General features: G+C 45.3%; 1 protein-coding gene across 1 annotated transcript in view; it reads left to right on the top strand.

Annotated features, from left to right (window-relative positions):
- Positions 1 to 26,597, top strand: part of LOC147703771 (major vault protein-like) — a 274,496-nt gene that overhangs the window by 244,494 nt on the left and 3,405 nt on the right. Inside the window, exons 13-15 of the mRNA XM_086932120.1 lie at positions 6,614 to 6,825; positions 13,352 to 13,468; positions 17,850 to 17,976. Coding sequence (XP_086788246.1) covers positions 6,614 to 6,825; positions 13,352 to 13,468; positions 17,850 to 17,976 — 456 coding nt within the window. The remainder of the gene's footprint in view (positions 1 to 6,613; positions 6,826 to 13,351; positions 13,469 to 17,849; positions 17,977 to 26,597) is intronic.

Here is a 26,597-nt window from a genome sequence, read left to right on the forward strand (position 1 = left end):
TCTGCAACACTTTTTTAGAAAGGTGAGACTGGCTATTTTTTTTTTAAGGCAAAGAGAAACAAGTCAAGGACAACAAGTCAGGTTTAATAAAATAAATCATCCTGGACACCCAGTATTGGGATGGTGTCAAAAGACATTGAAGCTTTCGAGAGGAGTGTCGACAAGAGTGTCGATCTTCTGAAGCAAAAAATCTGGATGAATCCTAATCTGAGTAAGATTGAAGCAACCTCCCTAAAGAGTTTAGAGAACAACATGACATTAACAATAAAGCCTGCCGACAAAGGCGGTGGAATTGTCTTAATGGACCCCACCGACTATGAGAGGAGGATGTACTTGTTGCTAGACAACAGAGAACACTAAAGACCCTCTAACAAAGACGAGTGGACAGCCCTGATAGATACTGTAAGAACCCTATTGGACCATGCCAAAGAGGACAGTGTAATTTGTGAAGAGGAGTACTCTTTCCTGAGAAATGACAATCCCATCACTCCAGCATTATATGGCCTACCCAAGGTCCACAAAAACATAGACAACCCGCCAATGAGGCCCATAGTATCTAGCATCGGTTCTCTTACTGAACCGCTAAGTAAATATGTAGACCTATTTCTCCAGCCTTTGGTTACATCCCAGAAGGCTTACGTCAAAGACACCACCACAATTATTCGTAAGTTTGAAGGCCTTGAATTTGATCCTCTGTCACAATCTCTGGTTACATTGGATATTGAGGCCTTATACACTAACATTCCGCAAGAGGCCACAATCCAAATGATAGAATCCATGTTCAACAGTAATGACAGAGATTTGTCAGCCCATGAATCATTCATTGTGGACTGTGTATCATTAATACTGAAAAATAACATCTTCTTATTTAATAACATCTTCTTTAGGCAGATCAAGGGTACCAGCATGGGAGCCACCTGTGCTCCCAGTCTGGCCTGCCTTTCTGTTTCTCACTTTGAGGAGAGACATATTTACATTTACAACCAGCTAGCTCCATTTTTTGAAAATGTCTCTGAATGGTCCGTTACATTGACGATGTTCTTTTCATCTGGACGGGGCCTACAGAGACACTGTTGGATTTTATAGAATGGCTGAACCATGGCGATAGCAACCTTAGGTTTACTTCGCACATAAGTAATGATAGATGTGAATTTTTAGACCTGATCATTAAGCATTCAAATGGATGTCTGAACATGGAACTCTTCAATAAGCCCACTGATCGCAATACGATGCTTCATTTTGAAAGTCATCATCCCCCCTGCCAAAAAAACAACATTCGGCCAGTTTTGAAGGCTCAAAAGAAATTGTACTTCAATTCGTGACTATTATAAGCTTGCTGAGGCACTCAAACACACGTTTATAGAAAGGGGCTACCCTAAACGCCTAGTGAAATACGCGTACAAAAGGGCTAAGTACTATGACAGAGACAGCTTGCTGGCAGGTAAACAAAAAGGCAATGTCTCCCAGCTACCTCTTATATTTGTGACAAACTACAACCAGGCCAGTAATAAACTAAAAACTATAATTAACAGGAATTGGCATCTGGTAAGAGATAAGCAGAATATGAAACTACCCAAGCCAATGTTCTCCTTCAGGAGAAATCGTACGATTAGGAATAGTCTGGTCCATACCAGAAGGGAGATCATTATTAAAGATCAACCTAGGATTGACACAGCTCCCCTGCCAGTTGGAACTTTCCCTTGTTCCGGCTGCACTAACTGTAAAGATATCATAAAAGGCAGCAGTATCCTGAACAAGACAGACAGAATTCACATTAAGAGCTTCATGAATTGCCGCACCAGACACGTGATCTATTTGATTCGCTGTCCTTGTGATTTATGCTACATCGGGGAGACATCCCGAGAGGTCCTGGTGCGAATGAATGAGCACAGGTCTGCAATTCGCAACAATAAAAAAGGCGCACCCCTGACCAAACATTGGATGGCAGCAGGACATAGGATCTGCGATTTTAAATGGTGCTGTTTGGAAAAGGTCACATTGAGCGCTAGAGGCAGTGATATTAACCAGAAAAGGAAACGAAGGAAGCAATTCTACATGTCCCGTTTCAACAGCGTGAGGGCAGGTCTAAATACCAGGGAAGATTGGGAACAACTGATTATCTAAGTGCACATTGCACACTGAACGATGTTGTGAGAATAAGAGTAATATCCAGTGTAAAGACTGCCCACCTCGGTAAGTTTATATTGTAAAACAAGGCATTGGCCTCATAGTGGATCAATGTGGGTAATGATATTGAGGATAGACCCTACGGGTTGGGTGAGATTATACAACTAAACACTTAGGGTGTGTGTGATATGCTAATCATACCTATGTGGTGATGAGGGGGCAACACTAGTTGTTTTTAGTTACCCTCACACACCCTAGTGGTGTCATGCTTCATCATCGGGTCACCTGGACTCCTATAGGTCCAGGTGGGCTCAACCACAGTATTGGGAAGCTCTTATGATATTGGAGGCAGATGGATATAAATAAAATACCTCAGACAGTACCCAGGTATCCCTTTATTCGTGGGTCTGTATGGGTAATTAAAATTAAAGATAAAAAGGGTTTCGTCAGGATTTTTATGGTCCTATGACCCTAGTGAGATGCATCTCACTAGGGTCATAGGACCATAAAAATCCTGACGAAACCCTTTTTATCTTTAATTTTAATTACCCATACAGACCCACGAATAAAGGGATACCTGGGTACTGTCTGAGGTATTTTATTTATATCCATCTGCCTCCAATATCATAAGAGCTTCCCAATACTGTGGTTGAGCCCATCTGGACCTATAGGAGTCCAGGTGACCCGATGATGAAGCATGACACCACTAGGGTGTGTGAGGGTAACTAAAAACAACTAGTGTTGCCCCCTCATCACCACATAGGTATGATTAGCATATCACACACACCCTAAGTGTTTAGTTGTATAATCTCACCCAACCCGTAGGGTCTATCCTCAATATCATTACCCACATTGATCCAGTGGATTTCAGAGTGGGTCTCCTTTGGAGTATTTATTGTTGTATTATAATTATAAGGGAGGACGTACTCCACATCCCCTCTCATATCCCCCCGGACCTCTGAATTAACTCACAGAGGCCCGTTTTTTGTCTTATTGGCCTCATAGTGTCACTTTGCACTAGATATGGTGGAGTGGCAATTGGTGTTATATTGGAACCTTTATCAATTTCATCAATGCGCAAACAAAACGGGGAAATACAAAATCCCCGATGTAATTCACTCCTAAAGCGCGCGGATCACTCTTCATAGCATCGCTGTGATAGGTTGCGGTGGTGAATAAAGTTAACTCGAGCAAAAAGTTTCCCCCCAAAAAAAGGTAAGGCAGTACCTCGCGCATCACGTGAGCATAGATTATCCAATAACCAACGCAGACAGGTATAGCCAATGGGAACCTCGGTTGTATTTATAGAGGCACCCTGAAGCGGTTTCACTTTATCGCATTGTGTACCGAAACTAGAAACCCCGGAACTCTGCCGTACTAGGAGCAGGGAGGCTGACCCAATTTAACACGGTGAGTTTGTGAGAATGCCTTGCAAGAAATTATGAGCAAATTGACTCGCCCTGCGAACCAGTCACCATAGATGACTCCTCATATTTAACAGAGGGTTCTATAGAGTATCTAAGACCAAATACGTGATACAAGGCAGCGAGATGTAGCGATAACATAAACGATTAGTTGCAAATTTCGAAGGCCCGTAAACAAATGAGCGAGCGTCCTGTCCTGATAAAAATAACAACACTAAGTAATGTTAAAGAACAGAGGACTTTTACTGTGAGATAGGGGGGTCTATAAAACCCGATCCCGCTTTGTGAGCATGCGTAGATCTGCTGTGTAGCAATCATCTAATACAAGAGAGAACACGATAAACGTAATATAGAATAGCAACTTGGTGTATTATCCTTACATTTTAGAGATTGCGGAGGATAGGCCAACCTCTACCTTTAATGTGCCGAGGAAGAAAAGTTGAGAATACCCGGCTACAGCGATAAATCCCTATCATGATATAGGTGAGTGGTAGCAACGCATATAACGAATCTTGGTGGCAGAAATGACCAATAAGGGCCCATTTGGTAAATACAACTCTATATTCCATCCAGATCTATTTTTTCAAGAATAATCGGTGGCTCCTGTCTGGCAGAGGGCAACACATAGGACCGAAATCAAAGGTATGCGACTTACCTCCCTGTCAGATAGCAGAAATATAAGAAAGGTAATGCTAAGTGATGCATAACAGTGGTGTAGGGAAACAATTATGCCCCTAAATTAAAATTATTTTTCCATAGATACGTGGGGATTATGTTCCAATATACCTACATTGAAGAATAAGTATAGAGACAATTGAATGTACGAGACCAGATTGAAATAAAGAGCGTCAATTGACAAAGGTACACCCACTATACTAATTTAAAGATATAAGGACAGTGAATATTAAGTGAGCCTTCATTTCTTATTTGTAAATAAGACCCTTTCCCATTCCAGCACACTGCTACTACACAGTGTGACAACAAAACGGTTTTGCGGCACACAATAGTAAGACCCGTGCCCCAGATGTACACAGAAGGTTGCAACAATCAGTAGGTTGTGTAGAGGTAAGAACCGCTTCCCCCCCCTCCCCTTAATTTGATCTCCACATGAACTGAAAAGATGATCTAGGATAACAACAACCAGACTTACTAATGTAATCTAAAAACGCTTGAATCAAATGTATGTAATCAAGACTTGGCGACCATGTATACAAAAAAGAGAAGCATGTATAGTTACTGTAAGATGCAGCACACAATTGTTGAAATCGAAATGTTATAACAATCTCCTGTATTTGGTAGTAATTATGTGTCTCTTTGTAGAGAATACAGTCCTGAAGAAGGTGGTCATCAGAGACACCGAAACGCGTCGACACTTAATATTTGTTCTCTGGAGCAATTTTTAACCTTTTTTCATATATTCTTAAAATGTCTTGCTGATAAAATTGTGCAATATTTTGATGCTGCTACATTGTTTTTATATTGTTTTTTACATTTTATGCTGTGCGGCAGTGGCCGAATAAAGTATACATTCATTACTGAAAGTCTTTTGTTGGACAATTTTAATGTGTTCATATTTGTCTAAATCTTGTTGTTACCCTGTTTGCATAAGAGTAAGTCATCTTTTGGTGGGATCAATATTTTAATAGCACTGACTGTTGCAGGTTAGGCCTCAAATGTAGGAGTAAAGTGGAAACTGTTGTTGTGAATAACTCAGGCAGAAACAGGATTCATCCTGACCTTTAGGGACACTCATTTGTTTTACAGCTATCTCCCCTAGTCCCTTATGTGCTGACCCAGGGGCCCTCCTACTGTTTACACAGATCTATGCACAGTGTGCAACTCTGCAGCTCTACATGCCAAGAACAGATGCATACTGGTAAGTAGCATTTTCCTTTTGTTGCAGGGTTAATGGACTCTGAGGCTGGGTTTGTGGCCCCTAAGGCCTGCAAACCGAAGCAAGTGGTCTTGGACTCTTGTTCGCTCTCCCATGGGGTTTATTACATTGGTACCAAGTCTCCTAACCCCACAGTGTGTGCAGTGTAGGTGCCTGAACCTGCAAACCCGACAGCAGGGTCTGCAAACCATTAAAGATGGGGGAAATAGTAGGCCCTGTGGCTAGCCTCACTGTGCCACAGACCAGACTCTGTGCAGTGGGAGTTGGTGGCAAGAAACAGTTGAATGTGATATGACAGGAAAAAAAACCTGACATTTATTGGAAAAAACAAGTTATGATTATGGTGCAATACATAGTACTTAATTATGTATATCAAAAAGTAACAACACCTAAAAGCACAACATCATTTAATAACATTCAGTCAAACCAATAAACAATACTATGTTAATATTATTGATAGTGTTAATGTTAATGCAATATCTAATCTGACTTCAGACCTGTATGATCATTGTTGACATTTGTAATTGACCCTGTTACATCTAAGGTGAGATGATGAACATTGCAATTGGTGTGCAACTTATGGTTTGGACAGCTGTTGTGCAAGTTATGGATTACTGAACTAACCATAAATTCAGTGTTTTTCAGTTTTGTTTCATAACAATAGCTTAACGTTATCTGTTCCAAATGTTTTTACACACTTGGACACCCTAAGTGGGAGAATACACAAGGAGGATTTTGATCATTCCTACCCCCATTTCGAGAGTCTCTTAGAAGGTAAACCATGTTAATCTTGTCCGTCTTCCCCCACTCCCTTCGTAGTGGCCATTAAGGATAATCCCTCCCTTTCCACATTGCTGAGAGGTATCAAAGCAGCAGCTGTAGGATAGTTTTCTTGTATATCTCCACTTACACCATAAATGATCGAAAGCCGTACGCCGGAAACAATTCCAGACTAGTGTACACTTCTTGGCAGTGAGGGGTGTAACTTTTGTGCTCACGTTTTATCCTCTGCCCCTTGTAGGGCTAGCTGGGAGATGTGCCCCAGTGCTAAGGCAGGATGATTCTGAATATCTGCTACTTGTCAGATGATTACAGCACTACTTCTAATTGAGGCTGATTCTGCCCTCCTCAGTTGCAGTCTTTGATTCCTCAACCTTTTTGCTTACAGAACTCAAGCCGCATCATCCGCTCAGCAGTCTTTGGCTTTGATGACAACATGAAAGTGCGCGACATCTTTAAGTTCCCCCAGAACAACCTGAACTTCACAAGTGTGGACATCCAGTCCGTGGAACCAGTGGACCAGCGTACTCTGGATTCACTGCAGAAGAGCGTGCAGCTGGCTATTGAGATTACCACTAATTCACAGGAGGCCACGGCCAGGTAGGGGGAAGATAGAGTGCATAATGATACACAGGGGATGCATAGTCACTGGAGGAGCCCAGCATAGCGGGACATCCTAGAGTATTGGGGAGAAGTGCAGGTAGGAAGTAAGCACCAACACACAAGGGATAAGCCGCAGAACAGTATGGAGCGGGCCATCTCTAGTACCTCTAACTTCCGGAAAGCCACAGCCAAGTACAGAGAGGATCTGGAGTATACAGAAACACATACACACATATGACACATGGGCTTGTGTGTGTGTGTGTGTGTGTGTGTGTGTACGCATACACAGATACACATCAGTTCTGATGTGGCACATAAGGTTTGAGTAGTTGTGCATTATAATTGGGCGGCAATAGATTCTGCAACTAGCAGAGGTGAATAACACTTCTAATGAGGCTTCTGTTATGTACAAAAGAGCATGAAGGACACACAGACCACACAGGGATTCATTGGATACCTGTAGTGAGCGAATAGCAATATACTGGGATGTCGCTGCAGTACTGTTTGCGTCTAGCCATCATGATGTCCAGAAACTCAGAGGGTAACTGCCAGGTAAAGCAGACAACCGGTTGGGAGCTAGTCTGTTGAGAAAAAGGCATAGTTTGAGGAAACATCGGGTACTTGGGGATGTACACAGGGGTGGGTTACAGCATATTGAGGACTTGATTCTGAAGAGCTTAGATATCAAGGCCACCACGCTCTAGTAGTAGGTGGGAAATAAGACATGGGTGCCACGGTTTGCAATGCCACTTCTGACTCTGAGGAGGCTGGCTGGCAATGGGTGCATCTATGTAATGTGGGAATTTTCACTCAGGAGCTTCGACAGTGACTCAGGAGTTGAAGTGGGGCTGCTCAATCATGTCCTGGCCAAGGAGTGGAACTGACATGGACCCAGAACCCAGTTGCTCTCTGCCACATAGACACTATATGGCAAAGGTGTGTGTTATGTATTGACTTGAATGGACTGCCTGACTGCGATATCTGCAAGAGACACATTAGTAATCGATTCCTTACCTTAGAATATCCCCAGGCGTCAGACTGGATCCAGAATGTTTTCGTCAGTAGTACCTCTATGCGTCGGTAGACCTAGTCGTACGGCTCCTTCTACGTTGTTGGTCTTGTAGTCACAGAGATGACGTTGCTGGAGCTACTTAGACGCGCCCATGCGCGCTGACGTCAGTTCTTTCTTTTCCAGCGCCAGTAAGCGCAGATCTGGAGAGATCGGAACCCCCAGTTACTTTTTGACTGAGTTTTTGGGGACTTTTTGTCTCTATTCTTTTGAATAAACTTCTACCTCAGGTGCATAGGGATGGCCACTTTTAAGTCTTACGTGGCCTGTCCCCGCACAATGTCGGTGACGGCCCCGCACCGCAAGTGTCTCTACTGCCTGGGGCGCGACCACGACTCGTCGTGTCCCCACTGTGGGGTCATGGCTCTGAAAACTTTGCGGAAGCTGTCCCGGAAATGGCTAGAGGCCCAGGAGTCGGCTCGGCGCCGTTCCAGGTCCCGGTCCCACGGGAGGTCGAGGGACCGGCTGCGGAGCCATCACCACCATTCCAAGTCTTTGCACTCTGAGTCAGGTAAGGCGAAGCACCAAAAGTCGAAGAAGCTCCGTCGCTCTTTGCCTTCCCCTCGCCCGTCGTGCGACGCGGCTGAGGGTGCAGGTGGCGCCGCCCCCACGGCTCCAGAGGAGCCTCCGCAGTTGCCGATGGCCTACCCACCCTTCTGGGTCCATCGACAACTCTGGCCCAGCTGCAGGAGTTCCTGTCAGCCATGGCACGTGTGTTCGGACCATCCGGCCCAGCTGGTGCGCCTTCGGGGCCCGACTGTGGGTTCTCGTGCTACGACGTCGCCGCCCCCGACGTCTACTACTCTGGTCTCGACGCCGAGAGACCCCCCGTCCATGTCGGTTGGCCCTGGACGACCTCCACTGACATTGCTGGCATCGGCGTCGGTCACGGCCGATGCCGTCCCTGGCTTCCTCCCCGACGTTAAGACGGCGCCGAAAGTGTGTCGACCGACGCAGAATCCAACGCCGATAGGGAATTTCTATCCCTTTCTTCAACCACCTCAGTACGTTCCACCTGTTCGGCATATGGAGGACGGGGAGGACTAGGAGGGGTCACAGCAAAATGCGAGTTAGACCCGGAATGGGATGAGGATCTGGGGGATGCAGGTGACCAGGATTATACTCCATAACCTGGCTCACTGTCTCCTTCTACTGTAGCTACGGAGGAGGGTGGCTCCTATTCTATGGTGTTACATAGGGCAGCCGAGGCTCTCCACCTCGAGCTCCCTACCGTGGCCGTCAGGACTAACCTCCTGACAGAGGTGCTTCAGCCGGCGTCCTCTTCTACAGAGCCGGTGCTGCCCTTTAATGATGCACTCTCGGACGTTCTTTTGGGCACCTGGTCCAGGCCCAACACAGGGGCTCCTGTGGATAAGAATGAGGCCCGGCGCCATCGCCCAGCCCCGGGCGACCCCTTTTTCCTCTCCCAACACCCTACCCCTGAGAACTTGGTTGTCCAAGCCTCTGCGTCCCGGAGCGCGTTCCCTTCCGCACAACTTGACGGGGAAACGAAGAATCTGGAGCAGTTTGGGAAGAAGATTTTTTTTCTTCTTCCAGTTCAGGACTGCGGTCTGTGAACTCTGCATGTCTCTTGGGCCGTTATTCCCATTCTGTCTGGGATACGGTTGCACAAGTGCTGCCTCAGTGTCCGGTGGAGGCTCGGACGGTACTCACCCAGGCTATTGCTGAGGGGAGAGACGTAGCCAAGTTCACGATCCGTTGTGGTCTTGACACTGCTGATTCGCTGGGTAGGGTGATTTCCACAACAGTGGTGCTACGCCTCCGCGCCTGGCTGAGAACTGGCTTTTCTGGGGATGTCCAGAACACATTGATGAACATGCCCTTTGATGGCACTCGCCTGTTTGGCAATAAGGTGGCTTGCGCGTTGGAGCGCTTTAAGTACTTGTGGGCTATGGCCAAGTCCTTGGGCCTTTCTGCCACACGCACTCCTGCTTCTGCTTTTCGCTCCTTTCGTGGTCAAGGAAGGGGCACCCAAGCACGTTCGTTTCAGAGCCACAGGCCTGAGTAGCAACAGTCTCAACGCAGCCGCGGACGTGGGACCCGCTGAGGCTAGTCACGGGGCCAGCATGTGAGTCAATTCACCACCCCTCTTGCTGGCTGCCACTGCCTCCAAACCTTCTTAGGTGTTTCAGGCCCACCAGACGCCAGTGGGTGGCAGGATTTGCCATCACCTCCACCACTGGCGCACCATCACATCGGACAGGTGGGTTCTGCAAATTGTTCCTTTCGAGACAAACCCCCAGCCATGCCACCACAGTATCACCGCATGTCTGGTGATCATTTGCCACTTCTCCAGCAGAAAGTTCCGGCCCTCTTGGCCAAGGGGGCCATCAAGCGCGTTCTGATGCCAGAATATGGGGGTGGTTGTTACTCCCACTACTTCTTGGTTCCAAAGAAGGACAAAGGCCTGCGTCCCATCTTAGACCTTCGGAACGTCAATCGCTTCCTCCGGAAGGAGAAGTTCAAGATGCTCACACTTGCTCAGGTCTTGTCTGCCTTCGACCCGCAAGACTGGATGGTAGTGGTGGACCTGCAGGATGCGTATTTCCATATCCCCGTCCTGCCTGCCCACTGGCGTTACCTGCGATTCACGATATGGCAGGAGCGTTTTCAGTTCACCGTGCTCCCCTTTGGCCTTACCGGCGCCCCTCGAGTGTTCACCAAAGTGATGGCAGTGGTCGCAGCTCATCTGCGCAGATCAGGAGTTTCAGTCTTCCCCTTTCTCGACGACTGGTTGTTGAAGGTGAGCTCGCCCGGGCAGTCGTCTCCCACTTCCAGCCTACGGCTGACCTCCTGCGTTTGCTGGAGTTCTCCATCAACGTGCCAAAGTCGCACCTGATTCCCTTTCAGAACCTCCTCTTCATCGGAGCGGATCTGGACACGCCGCAGTTTTGGGTTTATCCTCCCGAACAGCGTGTCCGGGACATTTGGGCTATGATTCTGATTTTTCAGCCCTTGTCCTGGGTTTCGGTCAGGACGACCTTGAGGCTGCTGGCCCTCATGGAGTGTTTGATGGATTCAGATGCTCCGTCCATCACCGCCCCCTTTTGTACCGCTTTTGGCCGCCATGAGTGTGGCAGGGTATGCTCAGACGTGAGTCCCTTCCTCACTTTACCACTGGATTCAAGCAAGCCGGGCTGTAGACGGCTGGAATGCCAGAAACCGGTCCTCGGAAGCTTGTTTCCGGTCCAGGGAAGACATGGCTTGGCAGTTCGGGCTGGACTGTTCCCATGAGGCACAGGGTCAGACTGATTTGCATATAGCCATGTCTGAACTGGGGTGGCAGAGCGGGCTAAAGAACGGTGATGGATTAAACCCAGATCTTTTGACTGGGTGTGAGTGTTTGATTGATTCAGATGCTCTGTCCATCACCACCCCCTTTTGTACCGGTTAGAATTTCCATGGCGGCACTCGCTCGGCTATACTTTTCGTAACGAGCGGAGCTGTGGTCTATTGTACGCCTTTCCGCCTATACCACTTCTATCCAGAGTGCTGAGGAAGATCCGGCGGGACCGGGCCCAAGTCATTCTTGTGGCTCCGGCCTGGGCTCGAAGAGTTTGGTATCCTGAGCTACTCAGTATGAGCATGGATCCCCCGATCAGATTGCCTCTTCGGGAGGATCTTCTGTCGCAGCAGCAGGATACCGAACCTGTCCAGCTTCCACCTACATGCGTGCAGATTGAGCAGCGACAGTTGATTCCTTTTGACTTGCCTCCTGAAGTCTGTGATATCATTCTGGCAGCCAGGCTTCCCTCCACAAAATCGGTATACACCTGCAGGTGGAACAAATTTGTGGCATGGTGCACAGCGAAGGCTGTGGATCCCCTTTCTGCCCCTCTTTCAGAAGTTCTTTTGTTCCTTTGATCTCTGGCCCAGCAGGGCTCTGCTCTGGGCACTATCAAGGGCTATCTTTCTGCGATTTTGGCCTTTCTCAGGCTCCCTGATCAGCCCTCTCTTTTTAAGTCCCCTATTGTGAATATATTTCTCAAAGGTATTACTCACCTTTTCCCTCCTATTCCGTTTGTGATGCCACAGTGGGACTTAAATCTGGTTCTTACTTTTCTGATGTGCGCTCCTTTTGAGCTGCTTCACAACTTTCCTCTTTGTTTGTTAACTTTGAAGACTGCTTTCCTGGTTGTCATCACCTCCACTAGGTGCATGAGTAAGCTCCAGGCTCTTTCCTGTAAGACTCCTTTTCCGTCGGTTCATCCGGACAAGGTTGTGCTTCGCACTGGTCCTTCCTTCTTGCCAAAGGTTGTCACTGCCCTCCACATCGGGCAAACTATCACCTTGCCCACTTACTTTCTGACTCCGCACCCTTCCAGAGGAAGAGAGGCTCCATCGTCTGGACCCAAAACGTGCGCTTTCATTTTTTTTTTATCGCACACAACAGTTCAGGGTGGATGACCAGCTCTTTGTTGGCTACGTGGGCACCAAGAACGGCCGGGCTGTACATAAGAGGACGATCTCCTGCTGGGTTGTCTTGTGTATCAAAGTCTGTTATTCTTTGGCTAAAAAAAGAACCTTCTGTGAGGTTGCGTGCCCATTCTACCAGGGCGACAGCAGCTACTACTGCATTCGGACGTGGTGTCCCCCTGCAAGACATCAGTCAGGCAGCCATGTGGACCTCATTGCACACTTTTACCAAGCATTATTACCTTGACAGTCAAGTTCGGAGAGACGGCTTCTTTGACCGTTCTGTACTCTGTGACTTTCTGGTGTGATCTTGGTTCGCAGACCCACCACCGGGGTTGGAATTGCTGGGGTATCTATTCTAAGGTAAGGAATCAATCACTAATGTTTCTCTTTCAGATGCACAAGTTACTTACTTGTGTAACGATATATCTGTAAGAGACATTAGTTAGTGGTAGATTCCTTACCGTCCCACCCATCCTCCCCGTTCTGCGAACTGATTTCTAGGGTGAAGGTCATCCCTTTCAGGGCCATAGTTTCAATGCACTAGTGGTCATTATCTTGCATGGCTCTGGGTTCCTGGCGCAGATAGTTGTATACAGAACTGACGTCAGAGTGCGTGGGCCTGTCTAAGTAGCTCCAGCGACGTCATCTCAGCGACTATGTCGCCAACGACGTACAGGGAGCCGTACGCGCACAGGGGTACTGCTGACGAAAACTTTCCGGATCCAGTCGGACGCCTGGGGATATTCTAAGGTAAGGAATCTATCACTAACTAATGTCTCTTACAGATATATCGTTACACAAGTAAGTAACTTGTGCCTCAGTTGCCCAAAGGAGTACCCTTCTGAACCTTTATTGCCTCTTTAGGTGTATGATGCAGTTCTATGGTCTATAGAGTTAGGAATTCAATATGCTGGTGGGGGACACCTTGCAATGTCCCCTTAATCTCTTACTGACCTCTTGTAGAAGTGTCTGGCTAAGACCACCCCCTCTAGACTTTACTTCTCCCCCTGACAGGCATGAAGCTGAGCGACTTGAGCAAGAGGCTCGTGGACGCCTGGAGCGCCAGAAAATCACAGACCAGGCCGAAGCAGAGAAAGCTAGAACGGAACTCCTGGAGCTTGAGGCACTGAGGTATGTGATGTACTGCCAGGGCTAGGATGAGCAGTACTGTGGCAAGAGAGGGGTTGCATTTTATGTTGTGTTTTTGTGGTTTTCTTGTTCTGATGCCATTTCCTTTTACGGTTCTGGGAGAGATGTCTTGTGATTTCTCAGGATTGTCAAGTGGTACTAGTAGAAGCTACCCACGGTCTGAGCTCATAGCATTTAACTTCTGGTGGTGCACTGGCTTCCATGTCTGATCATATAGCTTCTATACTAATTTACATAGTGATACATATTTCAGCATATGTACTGCCTGCCTTCAGTGATCTGTACCTCCGTCTATCTATCATCATATATAACAAGAGGCAGCTGTTATTGAGTAAGCGATGCCTCTTAGGGTGTAGGAAAGATCATATGACTCTGGGTGCATGTCATTGGGGAACGTTGAAGTTTTTGCTTGTGATGTAAGACATGGAATTTTGCAGTTGTGTGAAATGTCAGAGAGGACCTCTGGTTTCCATTAGGGCTTTTAAGAGCAGTGGATTAGGGGAAGGGCTTAGGGTGCACTCACTAAAATAATTGTTGGGATTTGTGGTTAGACCAAACGTGTATAAAGTACATATTAAGATCACAGGAATCCAACCGAAGTTTAAACCAGCATTTGCAAAGCCAATAGGTATTGCCTATGGGCAAGCTTTTGGCTTTTAACAATCGGGTGGCAGTGGCAAACTGGGTGAGGAGGGAGAAACAGACGGGGGGGGGGGGGGGGGAAGAAACCGGGACGGGGAGGAGAAACCAGGATGAGAGCGCGGGTGGAAGGGAAGACTAATAACCATTGTGTTATACCTATAAAATGCCACATTACAGTGTATTAAAGGTTCGAAGGGCTGGGACAGCGTCAGTAATTCAGTAAATCCTGCTTCATGTGCCACTGGCCAGTTGACTTTTATAAAGATTGTGAAAAGCCCTTTAGAAAAAGGAGGAGCTACCACGTGACTACACGCGCTTAGTGAATGCGCAAGTTCCCTTTAGTAATAAGAGAAGATGCCACATTATTATGCCTCAAAGGATGGAAGGTGTGGGATAATTTCAGTAGCACAGCAAGTCCTGCTTGTTATGCTAACTGCCACGAAAACCAAAAAGACAACATTCAAATAAAAAGAAAAAAACAAGCCACAGTAAATATAGTAAATGGTGTGTTGGGAACGTTAAGGTTCCTTGTATGAATGCCAGGATCAACATCTTTGTGATTCTGGGAAATTTACTTAATCTCCCTATGCCTTCCCAAAAGAATGTGGCGTCTGTAATGTAAAATGCTCTGAAACCTTTGGGTTCAGGCTGAGTGTGTTTTGCTATAGCACACATTAAAAAAGATCGTATTGGAATGATACATCATCCAATGTACAAAACAGCCCCCCAACATGTTTAAATATAAAAAATGAGGCGGCCTTTAGCAAGAGGGGGATACTATATTACTGTGTATAAAAGGCTGGAAGGTCAGGGGCTGTATCAACTGCACGGCAAGTCCTGCTTCACATGCAGCTAACTGCCACTGGCCCAGTAGCCTTTCATAATCTTTATGGAAAAACACTTAGCAAAGGAAGATGCCATTTTGCTGCATATGAATGGGTGGAAGGGCTGGGAAAGTGTCATTAGCACAGCAAGTTCTACTTCACGTGCAGGTAACTACCATTGGCCAGTAGCCTTCTATAACCATTGCAGAAAGCCAGTTAGCAAAAGGAGGAGATACCAAGTTATTGCATCTGAAAGGCTGGAAAGTCTGGGACAGTGTCAGTGGCACGGCAACTCCTGCTTAACGTGCAACTAGCACTAGCCCAGTAGCCTTTTAGAAACATTACAGAAAATCGGGGAGTTCATACATAAAGCGTAGCTCAGCATCCTATCATTCTGGGTAAATCACTTAATATCCCCGTCCATACCAAATGAGCGTGCCCGTGTTTAATGTAAAGCGCACGGATACCTTCAGGTTGAGGCTGAGTGTTTTGTTTTAGTGCAGTTCTCTGTACCTGATGGCAGAGATATTTACACATACGGTTAAGGTGCATATCCGGAGCGTTGGTATGAAGCCTCATGTATAGAAGCCTGGTCCGCAGCCAGAAGCAACAAACCTCCAATACTATGAGAACTAGAGCCCGATGCCCTTCAGCCTCCTTAAAAAGCACAATCGAAACCTGAGCGCCAAAGACTGATATGAGTTTTCCTGCAGTGCTGAGACAAGAAGACCGTGCCGAGCAGGGTGCCGTATGGGGGCTGGGAGGGACACAAGCTGAGCTGACCGGGATATGGGGCTGCTATAATTTAACCCCTACATCCTGTGATGCCTAACAGAGAAAAAACTTATAAGGGGAAACAAAATGGTCAGCCGTGCCAACTACAATCCTAAACCCTCACGAGCCGAGACCAACTAAGCGCATTTTAGTCGGAAAGCTAAACATGAGCCGAGGCAAATGAAAACCAGATAATCATGTTTTTGTTGGCAGGGCAATAAAACACAAGCTGAGACCAAACAAAACCAGACAAGTGCGTTCTAGTCCAAAAGGCAAAAATAACTACAAACCAAAAAAACGAACAAAGGCCAATTAAAAAGAATAGTACGCAAAAAATAATATAAATTACCAAAAGAGTAAGACTACATGTAACAGGGGCAGGCTCCATGGGAGGGTTCAAAACACCAAAAGGAAGGACTAAATAAAAACCAGTTCACCAAATAAAAGCATGCATTTATGAAGGGCATTAACAGGAGTGAATGAAAAAGAATGGGCACGCTCGAAGCCCACAGAGTAGCTACAGCATGTCTCTAAGAGACACTGCATTCGCTGTCTAGGTGAGAGCTAAAACATTTAGTAAGGACTGTCCAATGGAGTTTAACAGCCACCCCAAAATGCTACAGTAGAGTAGACCAAGTGTTAACAACACAAACCCTTGATCATGTAGCAGCAATACCCACCAGCAACTCCCAAAAGATAATCCACAACATATGTCTAAATCAGACTTGTGCTGTTCCAAGACTATTTCAAACACCAATATGAGAGAGTAATAGGATTTACATGGGCTCAGCTGACTAGTTAAGGCATTGAAAGGGAGATAGCCACAAATCTAATGCTCGTAAAGATAGTAAAATACCAGTCAAAACCAAGAAAATGCACTGAACTGATTTGAAGAGAAGGGTGTGTGTATACCAACTGGCCTCAGAGCAGTATGTGATGATTAGACAAGCAGTCACAGGTGCTGCGACTGATTTACAGTACCAGCGCAAAACACAGTTGCCGAAAAACCCAGGTGAAGACACTTTTAATTAGATAGCAAAGCTGTGAAAAGGAAAACAGAGCTCCATATTAGACAGCTAGAATGTATTGTACAAAAACATAGTAGAAACTGCCAGAGGATTATCCAAACAATATTGCAAAAATACTACAAAAAAATCCAAGCAAATCAGACATGGAAAGAATCCTCACTGCAGCTGGGCTTGGGATACTAAGTATTCGAAAAGCCAGCTGGCACAGAGAAAGTAAAGCGGCATTGATTAAAGACTTAGTTGACAGGGAATCCAGAAAACAGCAGAACAACTATGGGACTATGCAGTAACTTTTGAAGGAATGAGCTAGTATTCCAGTGCTAATGCATAAACCTAGGGAAATTGACAAGCAAGAGATCAGTCTGATCTTAAGTAATCCAGTGATAGCCCAACAACTGCCTCTGCTCACAATTGAGATCAGTACCTCTTCATACGGTCAAAGTACATACAGGCTGCGACTTAGCACACAGAGGAAACATTAGATAATGGGAAAAGGCAGGAATAAAAAAGATCCTGCAAGAGTGAGCTAAAGAGACGGAGTGTAGGGTGCTAGAAGAAAGACACATGAGGGGGAATGAAAACTAGTCAACCACGGTATTTGGCAACCCCTGCATCCCCCTGTGCCAGTTCCGAGCGCCTAAGTAAAACTTTCAACCCCTGCGTTTATTTTTTTAGCAAATTCAGCACTGATTCAGTTGCTGGATCATGAGGACAAATTTCAGTGCAGAATTAGCCTTTTTCATGATCACCCTAGAGTGCCAAACACTCCCACCTAGTAAATGTAACAGTAGACTACAATACCTATTGGCCACAACCTCGGATCCTAACAGCTACCCATAAACTGGACTAGAGAACAGCATCTCCCCTGACATGAAGTATAACAGTGTAGGTACCCCTCCATATTGTCTGTTTGCTATTGAGAAGTGTAAAAACTATTGCAACCCTGTTGAGAACTGCTTATACTTTCCATTTGAAATTAAATAAGTACAGATATGTGGTACCTGCCTATTTAGAACACTGTCTCTCATGATATACAAGCTGTAGTCTCACATTTGTTATGGTTCTGTACCTATTCTCATCCATGCTTCATTACAGCACCCGTGTGGAGAGCACAGGAGCCGCAAAGGCTGAGGCGGAGTCCAAGGCTGAGGCTGCAAAGATTGAGGGTGAAGGTGCAGTTTTGCAAGCCAAGCTGAAGGCTGAAGCCATGGCCATAGAGACGGTAAGTGCGGACAAAGTGCCTGGGACAAAGTGTAACAGATGATGAGTGAGAGGAGAAGCATGACAGAGATGGTGAATTTAGGCAGCATGCAAGGGTAAAGGGTTATATTGATGATAAGTGAAAGTCTAGACATTAAAGTCCAGAGAAGACCGCTTACGGTGAAGCAATCAATTTAAATGTTCATAGTGGTGAGCACCCGCAACAAATAATCGTGGTGATTATTCTTCACAATGCTTCTTTTATGGACTTAAATGCTATGGATTAATCTATAGTCTGGAGGATGGGTCTAGAACTGATTATAGTAAAAAAAATTGAAATATATATGCCTACTGTGGGGCACAGTCTATCATTAAATAGACCTACAGTGCTGCACATGATCCAACCCCACGTTTAAATTCATGTTCTGCCACAGAGTATGCTTTAGGAATAACCAGTGCTGAAGAAAGTGTGGAAGCATTAACAAAATTGAGAAAAAGCTACTGGGTTGGGGGTGGGGGGAGGGGAGTGGTGGGGATGGGCATATCGTATGACTAGCACTGTGAAAATTCTAAGATTCCTCAGAGCGTAATTCCGTCTTTGTCAAGAAAAACCCAGTGTTCCACAAAGAACGGTACACTGGGGCAAAGAAAATCATTGAGTTTACAGTTTAGTCTAACAGTAAAACACAATAGGATCTTGCACACTCCAGCATAAGGCATTTTAGCTTTGCAAGTAAAGTTGCCAGCTCTCTTCTCTATGGGTTCTGGTCAAGACTGGTGTTTCAAGGCATTTGAGGAGATCATTAAGTATTTGAATGTGAAGAGGGGTGCATCTCATGTCCTGACTCAAAGAGTGGAGCAGTGAGTAACTCTTACAAAGGGAGAAAGACACTCTGAGCTTTTGGCCGTGATAGGTCTTAAAATCCTGCATGTGGTTAAATTCACTACAGAGGAGATTGTAATACTAACAATGTGATTTGTGCCATTAAGTGTCCATGCGGATTGCTTTGTGGGAAACACAGAAAGGAAAATTAAAACCTGCATAACAGAGCATAAGAGTAGAATTAGGAATAGAGTGATGACTTCCACACACTGGTTAGAAATATCTCATACAATAGCACAGTTGAGGTTTCAAAACCTAGAGAAAACACAGGAGAACATAGGATTTGACACGAATAGAAGGCTACTCCAAAGGGAGACTTTTTGGATTGGACGCTTAGGAACACTGTCACCAATGGGGCTTAATGATGGTATTGAGTTGAGTTGTTTCCTGTAATTTAAACATGCTGGATCACGATCAGGATGATTTGTAATAAGATTCTCTTAAGAATGTTATATGGTCACACAAAATGCACAGTGTTTTTCTCTTTTTCAAAATTATTTCGAGAATGCTATTTCTGTTATTTTTAGAGGGTCATGACAGCGTTTTTTAGAACGTTTTCATAAGCCTGATTTAAACACCCACAGTGAGCTAAGAGAGTATCTTCACGCGTCATGAAGGATACTAGGGAGCGGGAATTGTTGCGCTTAGAATCATGAGACACAAGGACGTTTTAAGCAAATAAGAGACTTGATTTACAAGCGATTATGCATTTTAAGTCGATATATCAGGCTCACGGGGGTTTGTGTCTTTGCATTGAGGCAATAAAGTTTTCGCATGAAGCAGAGCAGGTAACTCTTTGTTTGTTTCCCCTAACAACAACGTGGTGACGTCGTTTAGAGACGCTCTATTCAGCTTTTGAATGCCGGTCTTACTTCATACGGGGATAGGCTCATGTAGTTGGTTACGTCACGATGTCACATGACAGGACTGTGCGGTTTTGTGAGGAAGATAGTTTAATGGCAGTGGCTTTTAAGCCCGCTACGAGAGTCGGCTTCTAGACTGTTTCTTCACGGTATGTAAGAATGCTTAGTAGCAATGGTAGAATAGCGTGTGGCCCTCTGAGTTGAACCGGGTAGTTTATTCATTCCGTTCTCTTCTGGGAGGAATTACACTGCGGAGTTTTCTAAGTAAGTTCTCCAGTTTTCTTTCATGTTTCCCTAGTCACCAAACACGGTTGATTGTGTGAATAGTTGTATCGGGTAGTTTATTGTCTCCATTCGTTCTTCTTCTTTTTTAGGAGGGATTACACTGCAGAGTGCTTTTAGTGAGTTCCTCAGCTTCTTGTCACGTTTCCTCAGCCACTGAGCACAGTGGACTTGTGTGTAAGAGCCTAAAAACATATTTTCTTAACTTTCAGAGCGCTTGGCGCTTTAACAGATAGTGGTTGACGGCACGATTTTTTGATTTGGACTAGCCCACTGGTTTATTTGATGAGTAAGTTGAGAATTTTTGTAATTCGCTTTGGTTTCATATTGGTGATGGTTTCTCTGTCAATTCTTGTTTTCACATGCACAAATTGAGCACTAATAAATGTGACATACGGAGAACCACTGATTGTTTTAAAGAGTTATGTGATGTTAGTTATTTGACAGCAAGTTGCTACTTATATACCACTGTAAAATAATTGCTGATTGCCATTTATTTATTTATTTACAGTGTTTCCCCTGATGAAGGGACATTAAAAGTCCCGAAATGCATTGGGCCACTAACATCGACATTGTTCAACCAGCAAATCGTCAAAAGTCAACATGATGTATAGATTTATTGTATGGCTACGTTTATTAATTTAGAATTCACCAAAGACAAGTTGTTTTCTAGTGTAAAATATACTGTTTTTGTGATGAATAACAGAAAATATAATCATTCAATTGTGAAAAGAGTTTTTGGGTGAAAGTATTGTTTTTCAACTTTGCTTAAAACAGAGCATTATTGATGGAAAATCAAGTAGTGTGTGTCGGAGACCGGTAGACAATGTTGCCAGCTGGCCACCAATTTAAATTCACTATCTGACACAAGTGTCAGTTAAGCTGCATGGCCTTATCTAGTTCATATTACACCCGGAGATAGTGAAATTCTTTTAATAAGAAAAACTGCTAACTAATGAAAAATGGAAAACAGTATTATATAAAAATACAAACTAGAACTTCATATAGAATAATTAACAATATATAGTGAAATTAGTAAAACGTATTATAATCATTTTGTTAAAATGTCTATTTTGAATGAATGACATAAAAAAGCTGAAAAATGCACGGGCAGTTGCCAAAATGTGTATAACAAGCAATACTTATTTCACAAATCTAAGTCACCCTGCAGTACCTGGGAATCTACCAGAATTACGTGGAAAGAGTACCAGTTTCTAGTGGTGTAATTGTGGATGCTGTGCTTGTTGTCTGGAAACCGCACATCAAATGGTTTTTCGTCAGCGAATGAATGAGAGGCATCTTCATAGAAATGTTCTTGGGATTAGAGCTATACAGTTGTCATTTATGGTAATTCGAGACAAATCTCAAATGGTAAGTTGTGGGAATTCTTGCATGCAATATTATCGCTACATAAAGTTAAAGAACTTTGGAAAAATTGTAATTCAAGCAGAAGATATGCTGCATATCGAGCTCCATCCATGTATAGTCTATGACCCAATGGACACCGAGAGGTTGACCAGCAACACTAAGTAGGGCAAATTCCGAGAATGGCGAATGCTACAGATATCTCTGCTTACTACAACGCTGCACTAGGAATTCCAAAGATTTGCCGGAAGTACTGGCAACCTAGGCCTCTGAGGTAAGTATTTCCCTATCCTGGTCCCGAAAATGCTTGAATGCTTTTTCACTAGTCCTCTTGATTCCAGCTAGTCATCAAGATACAACCATACAGGTGAAAAAGATCGAAAAGAACCTTCCAGGTGTGTGAAGGCACATTCGTTTCGACCATCCATCAATTACCACGTGGAGTTCCACAGGGCTCATCTTTGAGCCCTACTCTTTTTAATCTGTATGTACACCCCTTAGCAGAAATTGAATGGTCACATGGACTTGTCTTAGTGTCCACTGCTGATGACCCACAAATCATCATGGCCCTTATTCCAGATGTCAGCCGAACCTCCACTCAACTCTGTTCATGCCTTAAGGAGGTCACAGACTGGATGTCGGCAAGTAGTCTGAAACTTAATGGCGACTAAACTGAGGTACTTGTGATCGGAAACTCTAGATCAAGGTGGATGGAGCTGGCTTGGCCCGAATATCTTCGAGAATTACCTAAGCCTGCCCAAGCAGTAAAAATTCTAGGATTCTGGATAGATAAGCTCACAATGGAAACGCAGACAAGAAAACTTGCACCATCATGTTTTGGCATTCTTAGATCCCATTACCACAATCCACTAGGAGTATAGTGGTGCAGGGTCTTATAAACTTATGTCTAGATTATGGGAACTCATATTATTCAGGGAGTCCAAAATATGTGATAAAAAGAAGACTCCAAGTGGTTCAGAACGCAGCAGTCGGAGTCCTTCACAAAATACCTAAACCCCAATCAGCCAGACCAGCCTTAGTACCGCTTCACTGGCTTCCAGGTCAAGAGACTTCTTTTAAGGCTCTCTGTAGCAGGCCATCCATGGGAAGAGCGCTCATCTGGAACTTACGTTCCAGAGCGGTCTCTTCAATCAAGCAGTCAAGTGCTTACATCAGTGCCCGTGGTTAAGAGCGAAAAGGGGTGGCTGCTCCTTTGGATATCTTGTTACTAAGCTCTGTATCTTGTTTCTAAGCTCCCCGCCTCCCTTAGAAGTTGGCTTCAGAAAACTTCTTAAACCCCACCTTTTCTGAAGCATGGGCTCTAGCTATATAGGTTCATGCAGGTATTACCGGAGAGGTTGCTGTAGTAAGCCCTGGAAGTCTCGGTCTGGTAGTTATGTGCTATAAAAAACAACTTTAATTGAAATGATCTTGTTAGCTCCCATTTGGGATGGATACTTATGATTCACTGACATCCTACACATGTTCGTTCAAAATCCGCTGAAGCTCGGGATACATCCCCAGCTATTGATGAGAGCAGGCAACATCTCCTCTACAGCCAAGTTCCCAAAAACCTGAAAGCATGGTTCCTGGGTTCAGGCACTTAGAAGTAAGTGCTGAATGCTACTACCTACAGCCTGGGTTGCCTTGATAATGAAGACTCACATTAAGATATGGAAATATTTTCTAGGTGCTTTCATATTAACAATTCCTAATGAAGCCAGGTATGAAATATTTTTTTTTCTCATGCAATTGGTGGTGGTGTCATGATTAAGAAAGTAGTGAGGAAAGGTGTTTATTTTCAGAGGATATCAAGAGTGTATGATTTGATTATTCATCACCTGCGGCCTTCATAGAATAGTCACATCTTAGGGAAACTGTTCCCAATACTGTTGATGTTAAAGGGGCATTCATTTTAATTCTATGCGCTCAGTCTTTCACAGATAAAGTGTTACGTAGGATAAACCCTAGATCCATTCCCGAATTTCCAGTAATCAGAGTCTTTGTTTTTAAAGACCCTTCATGTCTGATGGGTACCCCAGTGCCCTGGAGGTTGACTCATCCATTTAATATTAATTAGAATAAAAATGCAGCTAGTTGCTGACTTTGAATCGAAGGGCCAAGGTGTGTCAAAACTGGAATATCCAGATGGATCACAAAATGTACTGCTGTCTGCTACCCGAAAGCCAACGGAACTTTTCAAGAAGAATTAACTGCACACAATAAATGCACAGTAGCAAACTGGTAGATGGCATGTACACTAACCAGTTTGGATACCCAGTTATGGATGAACGCAAGAATATGGGGCAAGTGGCTGTGCTGAATCCATTTGGCTATGTTGAGACTCACTTCTACATTAGGGAAGCAACTTGTCTCCTGACGTTTAGGCTTTTGAGATCAAACATTTCTTAGAGTTCAGAACAGATTGAGGAAGGTGAATGTCACAGATAAACAGCTAAATACATGCCCTTCTGACTCTCTGGTCTAGCTGTGTATACCACCTGCAGGTAGGGTTTGGCTCAAGTCACAGGGATAACCAGTTGCCTGATAAGAGCAAGAAGCTGGATGCACCCGGCAAGAGAGTGGCGGTTACTCACTGGCACATAGCCAAATCTGTGGCGGTCTTCTCCGGCTACAATTGAGGTTTGTGGGAGGAAATGCAGTTATTGAGGGAGGAGCGTGTGTCTGAGGCCAAGACCATCTCTAGCCCTACCATCCTTGTCACCCTTGGTGTTGCAGATACAGCCTCCCAGGGGTCAACATCAGCATCCTTCTTAGATGCCATGCCTGGCTCCTTATCTTGAGATTTAAGCCAGAGGTTTAACAGCATATCTTCAACCTACCCTTTGGTGGGGAATACCTATTTGGCCTCAAGTTGATGAGATTCTGGAGAAGGTTAAGAACAACACTGACGTTACAAAATCTAGGAGTGCCCTTCCAACTCCAGCTTCCAGAGTTTCCTCTCCGAGGGCAGCAGACTCTAGGAGTGGCCATGGCCACTTTCCCTGATCCCACTCACTCATACCAGAGACGGCAGCAGTGTTCTCACTGGCAAGTGGGCAGTGGTACACCAGGGGTGTCTGGAGGGACAACAACAAGGGCGGGGGGAGGGCAACTCTGGCAAAGCAAAGGGGCCTGCATCTCTTAGCACTGAAGTGCCATTCCCCAACCACGATCATGTCACTTGTTGTGGGGAGATTGTTGGATTTCATCTTCCGCTGGGGGGAAATCGCATCGGATCAGAGAGTACTTGCAGTAGTTTGCCATGGCTACTGCTTAGAGCTTCTGGAAACCCTTCCCAACATTCCACCCGCACACATACCCTAAGCAAAGAACATTTGAGCCTTCTAGATGAAGAGCTCCAGATGCTCTTCCACAAGGGAACAGTCGGAAGAATAACCCCTCATTGCTGTAGCAAGGGTGTCTGCTCAATTTACTTCCTCATCCCCAAAAAGGACGGCTCGTTCAGCCATCAATCTTGGACCTCAGGTGCCTTAATACATACTGTCAGAATAATTCCATATGAGAACCCTGCAGGATGTCATCCCTCTGTTCCGACAAGGCAAGTGCATGGTGGCACTAGACCTTAAGGATGCCTACTTTCACACCCCCATCCATGTCATTCACCTTCGCAGCATCTCCTTTGTGGTAAGGGATCATCATTACCAATTCAAAGTGCTTCTCTTTGGGGTTACCACTGCTACGAAAGTCACTACAAAGTGCCTAGCTGTGGTAGAGCTCATGTAACGAAGAGGCATCCTATTTTCCACTTCCCAACAATTGGCTAATCAAGCAACAATGCCTAGCTCACACCCAAGCTGTGATCTCCCTGCTTCATGGCTGAGGAGTTACTATAAATAACACCACGTCTCACCTGTAAGCCCTGCAGGTCGAGTCCTTTCTGGTATCTGTACTCACTACCGTCACAGACCAACACTACCCCTACTAGCAGAGGGTGTTTGCATTCCAGCAGAGTCTACTTCCTTCTCAGCCCATTTCTCAAGTCACAGCCAGAACTGTTGTGCGTCTTCAGTAAATGCCTCTTTCATCATAATTGTACCCAACGTACCCCCTAACCCCTCTTGCAGGAATCCCTCTCAGATAAAGGTCACAAACAGCATCACCGGGAAGACCTAGTGTTGGTAAAGGCCAGCACCCATCTCTCTCTACAGTGATGGAACAGCAACAACCAGTTGCAGGGCAGGCCTTTTTCGCACACTGTTCGTCAAGCCACTATTACCACTGACGCCACTATTACCACGGACACCATTCTTGCCGGCTGGTGGTACATCTTAACCACATGACAATACATGGGACAATACTATGATGTGTCCACCCACCCCCATTATCAGTTCCTGACCATATGCCTCACTCTTAAGACTTTCCATCAAATCATTAGAGGGCAAGTTAGTCCTTCTCAAGACAGGTAAAATGACTTTCATGCAGGGCGGCACACTCTGTCCCCTACTTCTCAGCACAAGAGCAGGAGACCTGGCATTTCCCTGAGTCGCCACCGCATACACCTTCTGGCAGAGTACCTTCCGGTAGTGGGCAACGTTCTGGCAGACCCACTCAACAGAATGCATCAATGTCAATGAGGAGGAACTCAACATATAAGTCCTTCTATAGTATTTCCAATATTGGGGTGCCCTCAACGACCTGTTTGCTACTCCCGAAAATGCCCAAACTTCGCCCCCAGGTTCCACACCCGCAGTCCATGGTGAATGCCCTACGGGTGAACTGGTCAGGGATATTGGCCTATGCTTTTCTACCTCTCCCTTAAGTGGTACTGAAGATACAGCTGACATCCCTAAAGCTTATCCTAATGGCCCCCACATGGGTCAGACAACCCTGGTACTTGACACAATAGAGCTGTTCATCAACCACCATGTGAAGCTCCACAACAGACCAGACCTTCCCACAAGGTAACAAGGCCAGATCAGACACCCAGACCCCACGTAGTTCAATCTAGCGATCTGGCTCCTGAGGTCCTAAAGTTTGGCTGCCTGTGCCTCCTGCAGAAAGGCAGAGACCTGTTGGGTGAATCTCATAGGTCTACGCCGCAGACCTGCAGTGCAGTAAAGTGCAATAGGATCACCCACTTTTGCATCTCCAATCACCTGGACCTGCTTATGCCTAGTGATTAGGATATCATTTGTTATCTTTTCCATCTACAAAAGTCAGGCCCTCGCCAACACTTCAGTATGGCTACATCTAGTTCTCATGGCTGTATACATGCAGAATAGAGAA

This window comes from Lissotriton vulgaris, chromosome 7 (assembly GCF_964263255.1).
Source record: "Lissotriton vulgaris chromosome 7, aLisVul1.2, whole genome shotgun sequence".
Classification (NCBI taxonomy): Eukaryota; Metazoa; Chordata; class Amphibia; order Caudata; family Salamandridae; genus Lissotriton; species Lissotriton vulgaris.